This window comes from Panthera onca, chromosome A2 (assembly GCF_046562875.1).
Source record: "Panthera onca isolate mPanOnc1 chromosome A2, mPanOnc1 haplotype 2, whole genome shotgun sequence".
In the NCBI taxonomy this organism is placed as follows: Eukaryota; Metazoa; Chordata; class Mammalia; order Carnivora; family Felidae; genus Panthera; species Panthera onca.
The window spans coordinates 14,971,380-14,985,920 of record NC_138340.1 but is presented as its reverse complement, the minus strand read 5'-3'; the positions used below and the strand labels follow the sequence as shown (position 1 = coordinate 14,985,920).

At 58.3% G+C, this 14,541-nt stretch overlaps 1 protein-coding gene across 12 annotated transcripts in view; it reads left to right on the top strand.

Annotated features, from left to right (window-relative positions):
* Positions 1–14,541, top strand: part of ZDHHC3 (zDHHC palmitoyltransferase 3) — a 59,734-nt gene that overhangs the window by 35,643 nt on the left and 9,550 nt on the right. For 2 of the 12 annotated variants that reach the window (XM_060630787.3, XM_078443177.2), the window contains 5 exons: positions 5,274–5,370; positions 6,037–6,118; positions 6,230–6,322; positions 10,019–10,149; positions 12,670–14,372. In XM_060630787.3, coding sequence (XP_060486770.1) covers positions 5,274–5,370; positions 6,037–6,118; positions 6,230–6,322; positions 10,019–10,149; positions 12,670–12,828 — 562 coding nt within the window. In that variant the 3' untranslated portion in view covers positions 12,829–14,372. The other 10 variants (XM_078443174.2, XM_078443175.2, XM_060630786.3 and 7 more) reach the window with 7 other exon arrangements.

Here is a 14,541-nt window from a genome sequence, read left to right as displayed (position 1 = left end):
ATTCCAGTTTGGGGGGGGGGGGGAATCATGTGACCTGATGTAATCGTATGGACGTTTCTCTGTCAGAGAAGTGGCGACCTCCCCAGCAAGCTGGCACCTCTTGAGCATGAGGGCCGAGGAGCTTGGACAGGGCCTGTGGTCATTGCTGTCTCCTGTGGGGTGTTGGGCGGTTTGGAGAAGCTAAGTGTCTTTGCGCAGAGCCCGGCGTGGGGTGGTCACTTTACCTCTGAGATCTGTGACGGGGGCACCCGTCTAGCCTTTTCTGCCATCCGAGGCGTGGGAAGCCAGCTGTTTTCATCACCTGAACCAAAAGGCCCAGCTTGCTTGTGTGGTTCCTCAGGCCGTGACTCCAGGCGGCCCGGTGTGGTGGAACCGGCTCCGGCCTTGGCGTTGGAAGGCCAGCCGTGTCCCCGCCACACGTGTCCCCAGACCGTGGACCAGGCAGCACATCGCTCTGAGGCCGGCTCTGTCCCCCGTAAAGGGACTTGCTGCCGCCCGGCTTGTGGGGGTTGAGTCTGGATAACGGAGTCAGCTCGCTGTCCAAGCAGAAGCCGTTTGTGGGTGGAGGCGGGTGCGGGCACTGGGGGTGCGCAGGGTTTATAGAAACACGGAGCTGCGACCTTTGTAGAAAAGGACGTTCGGTGACCACAGTGGTTCTTTCTCTTTCCTCCCTGGGCCCTCGGCTGCCTCCCCTGCCTGGCATTTTCCTCACCGCCGCCTCCTCCTCGCCTCTCTCGCCAGGATGATCCGAGGGAGGTATTCTTGAGTGCTAGTAAACAAATCAGCTTGAGCAAAACAAGACCCGCTGACTCAGATGAACTCTGGTGAGGCTGTCTGTGTGTCCCCTGCTCCTGCGTCAGGAAGCGTGTGCGACGGCTGCTCGTCTGTGAGGGCCCGTGGTGGCCCGGGCCGTCTGGGGACCCGCGGTTTGGGATACGCACGGTCTCCAGCCCGCCAGACGCAGCCGGGTTTTGCCTGGGCCGGGAGGCCCGCTGCCTGGCTCGAGAGTTGCGGTCAGTCTCCCTGCTCAGGCGAAGGTGCGTGCCCACATCCGTGAGCGCTCACCCAGCTCTTTGGTTCCTGACCCCCCAACAGAGCCCGTGGAATTTAAAACTGGCCCCGTTCCCTGAGCTCTGGTGGGTACCGTAGACGCTTCCTGACCCTGGACGTGTAGATGCTCCTTCCAGCCCGGTGGTGGGTGGGTGGGTCTTCTTTCCACGGAGGGGCACTCTGGAACCCCAGGCTGCTTTCATCCCGGCGCTGAGGACCACGGAGGCATGTGGAAACCCCATAGGGAGCCGTTCACGCTAACGTGGACAGCCAGGGTGTTGGACTCATGCAATAGGTTCCTCTTGCACGAGGAGGCGGAGACCTGTGACCCTGGCAAAGCCTCACACCCCTCCACACACCCCTCGCCCCCACACACACATAACATGCTGAGGCTCGGACGGTCACGGACTGCTCAGGGCCCCTGTCTCTCTCTCGTGGTTATTATGACTGCCGATAAAACTTACACAGCAGTAGTATTGTTTTAAAAGCATTTGACCTACATCATCGCTAACCTTGGGAGATCGGGTCAGGGCCAATCCTGCAGAGGGTGGTTCAGAGAAGCTGAGTTTCTCTGCCTGGAGCCCAGCACGGGGATCTGAGAGCAGTGTTCTGTCCGCTACGCTGGACTGCCCTACCCGAAATTGTTGCGGAGCTGGGACCGGGATGCGGTAGATGCCTTTTTGCATCTTTCCTCCTGTCCTGCTGGGCGTCCCATTCTGATGTGGTGGGGCCACTTCCCAGGCTAGCTCTTTCCCATCTGTGGCATCAGGACCCGCACTCAGCCGACCGTTGCTTGGTAAGCGCCTCTGCAGGGAGAGACACAGGCCCTCACGGACACAGCTGTGTCTCCATGGTGGGCCATCACCCAGGCCAGGCAGGGGCCTCGTCCAGCTCCTCTGGGGCTGAGCGCCAAGGGCCCTCGGACCTCGCCAGAGAAAGAACACAGGCGAGAAGGAGCCTGAGGGCATGGGAGCCCGTGAGCTTGTTGGGCTCCACCAGGCATTTGACGGAAGTGCTTCGGGGCCTGAAAAATGGCAGGGAACCTGGAGGAAGAGGGAAGGAGAGGCATCGCCGTCTTCTGGAACGTTGATTTAAAAACACGGAAGGGCTCAGGAAACCCCGAAGGCAGGAACGTCAAAAAATACCTCCATCGAAGACGTTTCGTCTCTCCAGTGACTGTTAGCGCAGGTTGAGGACCAGCTGCCAGGCCCTGGTGCCTGTGCCCCAGGAGCTCGCTCGCCCGCAGCGTCTCGCACAGGGGGCACAAAATGGTGCCCAAGAGGAGTCCCAGGAGGGGGCTGGTGCGCTCAGTACAGAAAGAGCAGCGAGGAGCCCCAGAGAGGAGAGGTTCTGCCAGGCGGCAAGCCTGGGTAAAGGGCCCCCTGCCTGCCTTGTCTGGGGAGGGGACCCCGCAGAGCCCCCTGCCCACCCAGCCACGGGGAACGGGAAGAGGGCTGGCTCTGAGGTGACCGATACCCCAGTGAGGTGTCCAGGGTTGTGGGAGGCTGCATTTTTTTCTTCCTCCTGACAGATGGCACCTGAGGCGAAGCAGCTGGGTGGCCCCGGGTAGGCCTTGCCCTTGTTCTCCAGGCCCCAAGTGCAGAACCGTTCAGGCTGCTAGTTTTGAGAGCCGTGGGTGAGACGGCCCCTGATCAGGGCCATGTTCACGGATGGACCCCCCCCCCACCCCCACCCACATGCGCCACCTCCCGGCCCCAGAGCCTGCCTCTGAACAACTGCGCCAGCCGGGGAAGAGGGACCACCTCGGCATTCCGTGTCTCCGTGGGCAGGAAGCTTGGAGCCTGGCACTCAGGGCCACCTTCTGTAGCCCAGCTGCTGTGCTCACTTGTCCTGCTCCCTGGAGGAGGAGGAGTGTTCTGCTGTGGCCTCCCAGGGACGCGTAACCCGTTGTGAAACTCACTTCCTGGGGCGCACGCGGGGTCTCTTGAGAAGCTGGGAGGAGAGCAAAGGACGGATGTGACAGCTCATTGAAACCCTGGGCGGCTTTCGGAGGATGTCAGGCCACTTGACCCCTCTGTGCTGCTGAGCAAACACTGCCTCCCTCCGAGCACCTACCGGAAGCCCCTTGGAGAAAGTGGCGGTGGCACTGAGCTGCCAGGCGCCTCTCCCCTCGGGAGTTTGGGCCCCAGATTGGAAGGGAGCTAAGACCCCAGGGCTGAGGAAGGACTTGCAAGGTGGCCCCATGAAGGGAACGTGGGGCCTGGTGGCTGCGGCCCAGGATGCAGGGAGCAGCTCATTCTTCACTGTCTACCTGTCTGTACTTTGAAACTTGTCTACTAGAGGAGGCGCCCGGGTGGCTCAGTCGGTTCAGCGTCCGACTTCGGCTCAGGTCATGATCTCACAGTTCGTGAGTCCGAACCCTGCATCAGGCTCTCTGCTGTCAGCGCAGAGCCTGCTTCGGATCTTCTGTCCCCCTCTCTTTCTGCCCCTCCCCCACTTGCACACACGTGCTCTCTCAAAAATAAACATTTTAAAAATTATTAAACTTGTATACTGGGAACAAGTGTTAGCTAATGAAGTATACATTATACATATTCACATGTATGTTTGTAATTGGAAACACATGCATACAGAGAGAGATGGGTTTATATCCCTGACTTTATATCCCTCCAGGTCCCTTTCGTGCCTCCTTCTTCTCCTGCTCTCCAGGCTCCCAGGGAGATTCTGGAGCTGGGCCAGCATCTCTGAGATGTGCCCATTTCCCCTGTATTAGGGAGGACCTTCAAGGTTGTGGAGAAGAACAAGGGTGGAGACTGACCAGGCCCCCACAATCCGTTGTCACCTTTTCCTTACAACACTTACTTCCCGTGGATGGGGAAGCTGAGGCCCCCAAGCTTGGCCAGCCTGACCAGAGTAGCTCAGCAGCCCCAGGTCTGCCTTGCCACCAAAGCTCACGCTGTGCTTAGAAAAAGCCACACGTCCTCCTTGGGGTGTGGATGAGCCCGCAGCCCCGAGTTGGCCGTGGCTGTCCTTCAGAGTGGCCTGCACCTCCTGGCCTGGAGTGTGGGGAGCAGCTCACGCCCACACCCAGAAGATCTCCTTCCCTGCTGTCCCTGCCCTGACTGTCGGCCAGCCAGCGCTCAGCAAGTGTGAGCTCCCCCCGTGTGATCCTGATGAGAGCCCTTCTGCCGGGCTCCACTTGCCACAGCCCACAGTGCGCTTGATGAAGAACCTGGGATAAAGTTAGTTGTGGAAACGAGTGGAAAGAAAAGCTGGGGTGAACCGAGGGGCTTTCAAAAGAGAAAAACCTCTAATCATCTTATTTCCGAGTGTACCTTTACAGCATTTCAAACTGTGTGGAATAATACTCTCGAGGAAATGTCAAGGAGCCTATGCTAATAAATTGAGGAAGGACCAATTTCTCAGTCCCAAAATGAGCCCAATCACAAGGTAGTAATTTGCAAATTAGAGAGAGTGTGCACACAAGCACAAGTGGGGGCGCAGAAGGGGCAGAGAGAGAGGACGAGGGAGAATCCCAAGCAGGTTCCATGCCGTCAGCTCAGAGCCCAATGTGGGGCTCGATCTCAGGAGCCACGAGATCATGAGCTGAGCCGAAGTTGGATGCTTTAACCAATTGAGCCACCCAGGCGCCCCAAATTAACAGGATTTCTGATCGACACTTAAGCTCAAATACATTCTGCTTTTTCAGCTAAGTGGATGCTGTCTTAGAGCTAAAAGGTTCTTGAAGGGGCCCTTCCTGCCGCCCTGAGACATCCTGCACCTGAGCCCACTCTGTGCCCTTCCAGCGCCCTCGTTGGGCCACCCTCCCTGCTAGCGCCCGGCCCTTGGGGTTTTGGTCTTTGGCGGGGAGTTAGGAGCGGCTTCTTTCTATACCCAGCCCAGCCTGTCCATTTTCAAAACTGTTTCTTTGCTCTGTCCTTCTCAATAAACCAGATTCCCAGCCCAGTTACCGCCAGAGAGCAGCTTCCGGCTCAGATCCCCTCAGTTCCATCCTGTGTCTGTGTTAAACAAGAGAAGGGGCCTTGTTGACAAATGACTGTCCCCTGTTTGGAATGACGTGACCCTGGGGGTCCTGACCCCACCTTCCAGGCCCCTTGCAACACACCCAGCAAGCGGGACACGGGGCAGAGCCCGAGGAGGCCCCAGCCGCGGAGTAGAGCTGGGGGGTGGGTTCTCTGCTCCCCTCGGGTCCCCGCCACCGTGAGGACACCACTAAAGGTCTGCCTTGTGGGTCCTTTCAGTGTTTGTAAGCGGTGTATTCGGAAGATGGACCACCACTGTCCCTGGGTCAATAACTGCGTCGGCGAGAACAACCAGAAGTACTTTGTCCTGTTTACAGTAAGTCAGCTTCCAAATCCTGCCCCACCCTCCGCCGAGCGATGGAGCGCTTTGGGCCTCCGACAATTCCCGGCACGCAACGATGGTTTTTGCTGCTGTTCCAAATACCGCGTGGCCATGTAGACCTGCGCCTTTCTGCCAAAGCACTCCTAGCTCAGCCACGGCCTGCTCGTAGGCCCTTCGCCTGAGCGTCTAGAACACGGGCTCAAGCGGGTTGGCTCTAAGCAAGGGCCTTGTTCCCGTCCCAAGTGTCCAGTCTGAGTAGCTAAACAAGGCAGTTCTGGTGATGACAACAAGCCCTCCCTCAGCTGCAGGTGGATAGAGGATAGTGTGAGGACTAGAGCACCTACTGGCAGTCAGCACCTTGACTTTCCGAGTGAAGGGAAGCCACGGGCCCAGAGCTCCCCCGCCCACCCAGGGCCCTGGTCACGCCTGGTCACAGGTGCTCGTCCGTGCACTCCTGGTGAATAGCTGCTCGCCTCGGTCCCAGGCCTGGGGTGCCAGACCGGTAGGGCAATCAGCAGATGCCTCCCTGGCTCTCTCCTGGTCAACCCTCAGCCTGACTGAGTGTTCCGGAATGGGAGGTTCTGAGGGCCCCTGTCCCGGGAGCCTGCGCGGTCAGAAGGTTCTCACAACAATGGCGTTTGCCCTGCTTTCCTGTTTCAGATGTACATAGCTCTCATTTCCTTGCACGCCCTCATCATGGTGGGATTCCACTTTCTGCATTGCTTTGAAGAAGACTGGACAAGTGAGTATATGCCAGGGCCTCCCTCCCTGCCCCCGGGGGGCAGTGTGTGACCGAGGCGGGGCGGGCTCTTGGTTTGTCTCATGGTGCCAGGGGCCAACCCCATTTTATCAGATCAGCAGCAAGCCTACAGACTGCCCAGGGAAGGGACAGCAGAGGCCCGAACCTCTCTTCATGAAATAAAGCAGCCCCTTAAAAGCTCCACAGGTAAAGTAGTGAGGCGGACAGACCGCGTAGCCCGAGCGCGCCTGGGGGAAATGCAGACCCCCCCCCCCACCCCCCACCCCAGAAGCACGTCCCAGGGCGTGGGAGCCCTGCCAGGGAGAGGACCTTTGCTTCTGTGTCTTTAAGAAGAGGCACTTTAATCAAAATTCATTTCCTTCCGATCTCCTGGAAATCCGTCTTGAACTTTGGGGTTGTTTTGTTTTGTTTTGTTAGTGGTTGTCTTTTAACTGCATAATTCCCAATCTACGTAAAGATCGTAGAGCAAAGCTTCCCGCTTTAGAATTACCCGTCTCACGGCGCAAACACCAAAGAAGGAGCTCCAACCAGACGACCGCATAAATCCTGAGGAAAAAGTAGATGCTGAAGGAAGTCAATGCCGTTTTGTGATTTTTAAAGGAGAATAAAAAAATAAGAGATAAGAAAAAGAATTTTAAATAGGGGCTGGAGGAATTAAAGAGAGGCCACGTGCTGGGCGAGATCTCGCACACACACGGTCCGTGAGAGCAGAAACATCAGACGGGTCCCCGTTTTCATTCTCCCGTCTTCCAGAAGTTTTGCTCTTCCCGCACGTACTGTCTTCTCGGCTATCTTGCTGGTCTTGTTCCGCAGAACCGGGGAGCCCGTGGGAAGCGGGGGGATCTTTAGCTCCCAGCCGGCTGCGAAGAGACTTTCCCTGCCTCTGCCCGTGGTTTGGCATCCGCCGCCTTCCGCCCTCTGTGGCCCTGCCCCCTGCCCTGTCCGGCCCGGCCCCGCCTAGGGGAAGAGACCCCACGAGTCTCCGTCTGTGTGCTGCCGTGACCAAGTAGCATGGACTGGGTGACCTCAGCATTTATCTCTCGCCATCTGGAGGCTGGGAAGTCCAGGATCAAGGTGCCGGCCGATTCAGTTCCTGGTGCGGGCTGTCTACCTGGCTTGCCGACGGCCACCTTCTGTGACCTCACACGGCAGAGAGAGGAGAGCAAGCTTTCTGGTGCCTCTTATACGGGCACTAACCCCACCGTGAGGGGCTCCTACCGTCACAACCTCGTCTAACCCTCAATACCTCCCCAAGTCCCCATCTCCAAATAATATCACCTGGGGGGTGGGGCTTCCAAATACGAGTTTTGCAGGTGACACAATTCAGTCCATGTCCCCGTGTCCCCCAGTTTTCGTGACTACTGCATTTCTGGTGCCAGCCGGAGAGGGGTGGGTCAAGCTAGTGGATAGTGGGAAGAAGAGTAGGGGCATCCATAGCATCCTGCATAGCTGGGCAGGGCACCAGCGTGTTCCTCGGTGAGCATTCTGAACGTACATGTATCCTGCCAGGCCCTGGGGATCCAGTCCAACTCCAGATGTGGCCTTGGCGACTTGACGGTGGAGTCTGACAAGGACGTTCTATCAACCCCATCGCTCCCCCTACCCCCTGCCGTCGGGCTAACAGACACAGGCAGTGATGAGAGTGACACTCGCCATCAATGAGGCAGAACGTCTCTGTCTTCAGCTCGCAGCTGGTAGGGGCCATTCCATTAATGCCTGCCAAGAGCCAGCGTGAGCAGTGCCTTATTTCAGCGTCACCACAAGCCCGCGGGGCGGGAGAGATGCTCCCACTTAGCAGATGATGAAAGCTGGGGCTCACAGGGGTCAAGCAAGTCCCCAAGCTCACACAGCTAAGAAGAGGGCCGTGACTGAAGCGCCAGCCCGGAGCGGGCTCTTCCAGCCCCGCCTGGATGACTCCAGCGCCCCGGGTCCTCCCTGCATGTGCTTGATCGTCTGCAGTCAAGGTCTGTGACCAAAGAGGCTTGGGGCACCAGTTCCTGTGGCAGCTAAGGCTAGGAGGACCGTCCCCAAAGCGGAAGCCTGAGATCGCCGTGCATGACGGTCACCACCATCACTGCTCAGCCGTGGATGAGCGGCCTTGCATCCAGCTTGTGCAAGAAGGGAGTGTCCCCAGAAGGAGGGCATTTGAGTTGATGTTGAGAGAAGGGTACAGCGGTAGTTCCGCGCGCCCTGGGTCTGGCTTCTGCCTCCCCCACTCCATTCGTAGTCCCCGGGGCCCACTCAGGAGGCCATGGGTGGAAGACATGCCGTGGCCCTGGGCTCTGCCGCCAGCTCCAGCCCCAGGGCAGCCCAGGTGGCTAAGGAAGGAGCAAGGACCTCTGTCCGGGGAGCACCCGCCACGTGCTCACCCTGGGCCGGTGCCGAGCTGTGCAGATGCTCTCCCGTGCATTCCTGAGCGGACCGCCGAACCAGAGCTCAGAGAGCCCCGGCCTTGTGCCCACATTCTTTCGTTACCAGGCGCTGCTCCGAGGCTGGTTGTACCGCAGGGAGCCAGTGTCCCTCCCTCCTGGAGCCGGAGTTGTGCCGGGAAAGGCAGGCAGGAGGCAAGGGCGGGAAGAAACATGACCGCACGGTGTGCGGGACGGGAAAGGCGCAGGAGCCGGAACGGAGCGTCCGTGGCGGCATCTTAGTAGCAGCTCGTGGTCGGGAGTTTCTTCCAGGATCCTCACCCTGCTGCGTCCGCCTGACCGCAGAACCGTTGGCCTGCCCACCACCCGGCCTAGCACAGAGGCAATAAGGGAAACGTCTGGGGGCATTGTTACGTCCCGAGAGAAACGTGAGGAGATCAAGGCATTTGGAGGAGATGGTCCTCACCCCCACCACCCATTCGGTGCCCATTCCCAGGTTTGACCTCCCTTGCCCCTCCGCACCTTCCTGTGAGGGAGGCGGCAGGGTGGCTCAGAGGGGCACCGAATCCCCAGATTCCCTGAGTTCCCAAAGCCCAGGGAAGCCCGACCCTGCCAGGACCCCTCCAGCCAGGGAAACAGGCCTGAGCACCGGGGCAACAAGAAACGTGCACCACGACCCAGGGCGACAGGCCCAGGCGGCTATCAGCGGGGGCAGGAGTCCCACGGTAGTGAGCACTGTCAGCTGGGACCCCGCCGCCCAGTGTCTCCCCCAGGTGCCTCCGCTGAGGGAGACCTCACCGTCTCCCATAACACCTCTGCTTTTGTCTCCATTTGCGGGGGGCGCGGGGGCGGCTTCTGAGTTAGACTTGGTTCAGACAGAGGATTCTGCTGTTGAAGACAGAGCGGTGAAACCTCGCTGCTGTACTGAGGAGGGAGCGGAGGCCTGGACGGTCAGCCTGGGCTCGGAGAGAGGTTGGGAGAGTGAACGCGCCAGGCAGCCCTCCGGTTGGAGTGACTGTCTCAGTGATGCGGACGCTCCCGAGAAGGACGTTTCCCACGGGGCTTGTTTCACACCCGGCCCGGGGCCAAGCCCGGCAGCCAGGCCGCCCCCTCGTAAAACCTCGAGTCCCAGAACCACTTGAGTGATCCTCCAGATGTGCCCCTTCCGGTCACCCAGAAGCAGACAGAGGGACCGGAACGTCCAGAAAATTCACAGCCAGACCAGAACCAGACTGAGGCCGCTCCACCTGTACAGCCCACGTTGTGCTGAGGAGAGGAGGGCCTCCCTGCCTTCATGCCTCAGCCCCGGGGGCCCTTCTGGGTCCTTCCACGTGCTTGGCACCAGGATACAGACACACTGGCCTGGAAAGAGAGTGAGCGAGGAACAGGGGTTAGGAGGGGCCGGATGGGCCCCGCCAGGCCAGGAGGAGCCGAGTCCCGCCGGGCCGAGCAGTGCGAGCGGACGGGGGGCGGGGACAGCAGCCCCAAGTCCCACGTGCACCTTTTCTTCCAGAGTGCAGCTCCTTCTCGCCACCCACCACGGTGATCCTCCTCATCCTGCTGTGCTTCGAGGGCCTTCTCTTCCTCATTTTCACATCAGTGATGTTTGGGACCCAGGTGCACTCCATCTGCACAGACGAAACGGTAAGCGGGCGGCCTGCCCACCAGCTCCAGCCCTGGGCTCGGAGCATGGGAGGGGGCGGGGGGGGGGGGGGGGGTGGGCACGGTGGGTGTGGTCGGCTTGCAGGCCAGACCCGGGAGCCCAATGGCCAGGGCCCAGGTGTGCAGGGTGTGCACGTGTGCGCACACACACACACACACACACACACACACAGGTCCCTCCTTGGGGCCGGCACGGCAGGTTGCACCAGGAATGGGACCCAGCAGCCTTGGGAAGGGTGCTCTTTGCCAAAAGACCTTCCGTCCTCCCTTGATGGTTCTGTCTTACACACTGCGCTGTGTCAGGCACTCTGCTGGGCCCGGGGACATCCTTCCCACCCGAGGGCCCTAGGCCTGCAGAGAGGATGATGGACAAAGGAAGGGTGCCTTAGCTGGCACGGGCAGGGTCAGTTTCCCACAGGAGGTGACTTCACGAGCAGGTCCAGAGGGCAGAGTCAGGAATCAGCCTGCCTCAGACCCCGCCAAGCGGTGGGCAGGGGCTCTCACCTGGCCTCTAGGTACCTCTGCCTGGCCCAGCTCTGGCCCAGCTCGTCCTTTGCCTTCTCCCCACACCCCACCCCTACCTCCGCCCTACCCACAGCCCCACCTCTAGGAACTTTCAGGCAGCTAGCTGGGCAGGACTGAGGCCCACTCACCCGGCGCCACGGACGACACCGCCTCCTGACTGTCCTAAGTGTCCAAAGCCTCAAGGTTGTCAATCCATTGCTGTGATGTGGGCATTTCTTCCTTTTTTGGCTTTGGGTTCCAGACGAGGGGCCCCAGGTCGTAGGTCCCTCCCGCCACTATTCCTGCCTTCCCAAGGTCCCCCCTCAGGGGGCAAGCCTTGGTCATCTACGGGCCCTCCGGGGCAGCTCTGGGCCCGCTGACTAGTCAGCCTCAGGTGGTGGCTCACAGGAAGACACACTCCCTGCCCCTGCTGCCTAGGCCCCTCCCTGCGGGTGTGGAAAATCAGGCGTTTACCCTCCCGGCAGCCAAGGCAACATCGTTTAGATCGTGGGGATCCCCGGCGGTGTAGAATGTGGGGGCTTGGGGGGCTCTCGGCAACTTTTTTATCCTTTATACGAGATAGCGTCATTGTAAGAGTTTCTTTCAAAATAGTAGCCCATGGTATAGTTCCAGCTGTGTGTCCAAGCAGTAAATGCAGCCAACTTCTCTGCATAAGACCTGCAGGGACCCCAGAGGTGACCGGCCCGCCCCCTGTTGGATGCTGCCAGGCCCCACAGGCCGTGGTGTGGGGGAGCCCGAAGGAAAGTTCACACAGCCCGGGCCCTAGTTGTTCTCCCCCTTCAGGGCCTTTCCTGAAGGGGATTGTGTTGGGAAGGAAAAGAGAAAAGAAGGAAGGGCCCCGCTTGGGAAGGGATGCCTTCCCCTCCACCTGCATCCGCCCAGTCCCCGGCCAGGAGTAGAGGCTTCACTTAGGCTGGCCCCTCAGGCTCTTCCCTACTCCTCCTCCTCACCAGAGACCACGGCAGCCAGCTGCTCCAGCCAGACCACTCGGCCAGGCTCCTGCCAGGCTGCTTCTCTCCAGTTCCGCCCTCGGGCCCTGCCTGCTCACCAGCTCCATCGGAAGGGGGGAGAAGGGAGGGAACTCTTCCTCCCCAGCCTACTCTCCCCGTGAGACTTTGTTGGGGGGGGGGGGTAGCCCAGGCTCTGGACAACCACCAGATGGCCCCTGGCCCCACTTCTTCCCAAGGGAGCACTAGGAAGCCGTTTGCCGTGCCTGGGGCTGGCTGTCTGTCCAGGCAGCCCCTCTAACCTTTACTAATCCCTTTCCTTCCTCCTCTGTGGTGGCTTCTCCCCTCCCCCGCCACGGTCTCTTACTCCCGATGGACCTTCTCAGGTCTGCCTTGCCAGCGCCGCTAAGCAGGGTGCTTCTTGACCTCCCAGACTGGCAAGACTCACAGCGCCAGAGTGGTCATTGATTTGTTTGTTTCTTCCTTTCTTTTTTTTTTTGTCTGCAAAGTGGTCATAGTAGCATCAAACTTGAACCTAGCCCAAATGAAAGGCCAGCAACGGCTCTCACGATCGCGAGCCCCTGCCAGCTCTGAGGCTTGTGGCACCAAAGCCTTCTCCGTGTTCCCACACACCGCCGGGCCCGGCACCAGGCCGGAAGCGCCCCTGCAGAACCTGGGCCACGTAGATGTGCGCCTTCCCTGAGCAAAACACACCGGAAGGGCATGACCAGAAATGCTGGCGTAGTGGCCTGTGGGCCTGGGCGTGAGTTTGCTCGTTTTCCCCTCCCTGCCTGGAAGGGCTTGTAAACTAGGTGCCCATGCCCCACCCCCCACAAAAAGCGTGATTTTTTTGTTGTTGTTCCCTTTAACACTTTTTATGAGAGAAAGAGAAGAAAAGCGTAGCATGCAGATAGCTTTATGGCTTTCAAAGGAAGCATTTACTCCATTCACCTCAGGCTAATGGACGTCCCTCCCCAAAAACCACAGCAATAAAGTGCTTGACTGAAAGTATGATTGTTCTTGTTTTCAGGGAATAGAACAATTGAAAAAGGAAGAGAGAAGATGGGCTAAAAAAACAAAATGGATGAACATGAAAGCCGTTTTTGGCCACCCCTTCTCTCTAGGCTGGGCCAGCCCCTTTGCCACGCCAGACCAAGGGAAGGCAGACCCATACCAGTATGTGGTCTGAAGGACCCTGACCAGCATTGCCCCTCAGACACAAACCACATCACAGCACTACCGTCCCATCCGTCCTCATGAATGTTTAAATCGAAAAAGCAAAACAACTATTCTAAAACTTTTTTTTTTTTTTTTTACATCTCAAGTAAAATGGCTGAGCATTGCAGAGAAAAAAAAAATGTCCCCATGTTTTATTTTTAAAAGATCATCCTTTCTATTTTTTGGTGACCGAAGCTGCTCTTTTTCTCCCCCCCTTTTTTAAAATCACTTCTCTGGCCTCTGGTTTCCTCTCTGCTGTCTGTCTGGCATGACTAACGTGGAGGGTGCTGTCTCCGGGCCAAGCCCACCTCTACTAACTGAGTGAGACTTAACGCCGGTACGCGGATGGACCGGCCCGGACGCCCAGTTGGGGATGCGTAGGAGAGGCAGGAAGGCCATGACCTCCCACTGCCCAGGAGGCGGTGGCAGGCAGCCCGATGGGACTTAAAACCTCACCGAAGACACCAAAAGAGGGGCAGGATCAGGGCTGGAGCCCTAAGACGGGCCCTTGACACGGCGGCCTCATCCCCCACGTGGACACGGTTTGCCTCCTCGCACGCCATGGGATTGGGGTGCTTAGAGTGACTTTTGGGGGGAGGGTGGTGGGATCAAAGGGGTTTCATTTGTATTCTGAATCACCAATTATATTCCCGCTGATTATTTGGACGAATGTGAAGGAGAGAAGTTTTTCCAGTTCAAAATGCCTTACACAGTCAAAAGGAGAAAAAAAATCACGCGATTTCAGGTTTCCTTTGTCTGATTACTCTTAGCACCTGCCCTCTCCCCTGTCCTAGCAAGATGTCAGTTAAGCGGCAATAATGCTGAGTGACAGAGTGACACAGCACAGTCCCCAAGCGCCCAGCCCCGTCGTCAACCACCCCCCTCCCCCGAACCCATTTTGTAAATCACTAAAGTGGGCTCCCTTTCTGATATTTTAGACACATAAATGTACATGTACCCACGTCTTCTCTGTATTTTAACCTGGGAGGCTGTTGGCTTGGCCTGGGGCTGCCCACGATGCGGGGGCGACATTACAGCCCCCAGACTTTGGAAAGCTGGCAGACGGCCACCCCTGCTCCCCGGAATCATCAATCGGCTGGCACCGGGGACTGAGGAGCGTTTCCACCTGGAGGCACTTCCTGTGTGAAACCCCATTTAAAAGAGGAAGGCCTGAAGATAGCGGGGAGATGAGACGGGGACGGGGAGGGCCCGCCGCAAATGCAGAAATCACAGACATCTGAGCGCTGACCATCTGTGAATCCGTACACGTGGATTTGGTTTTTGGTTTTTTTGTGTTTTTGTTTTTTTTACGTGATCACCACGAAGCTCCTTTTTTAGCTTGTGCTTGGGGAGGGGCTGGGGTAAGGGTTATTAAGCCCAATCAGGATAGGGAGGAAATTCCTCTAGCCTATGTGATTTTCCATGAACAGTAAGTGGAGCGTGCTGCCTCTCTTCGATTCTGTCCGTGCTTCCACATGGAAACAAAAATGCAATAAAATTTTTCCAAAACCTGTTCTCCTTGAGCCGTGCTCTCTCATCTTGTTCCCTTCCGGGAGAGCCCTGGCGGGGCCTTCATTCCATTGCTCTTAAAGGATCTTTATCTCTGCTGCTCTTGAGCGAGGTTTCGGCCGTGTTGTTTTTAAAGGACGCTAGGCACCCCGCTCTTGACCAAGCCTGCCCCTGG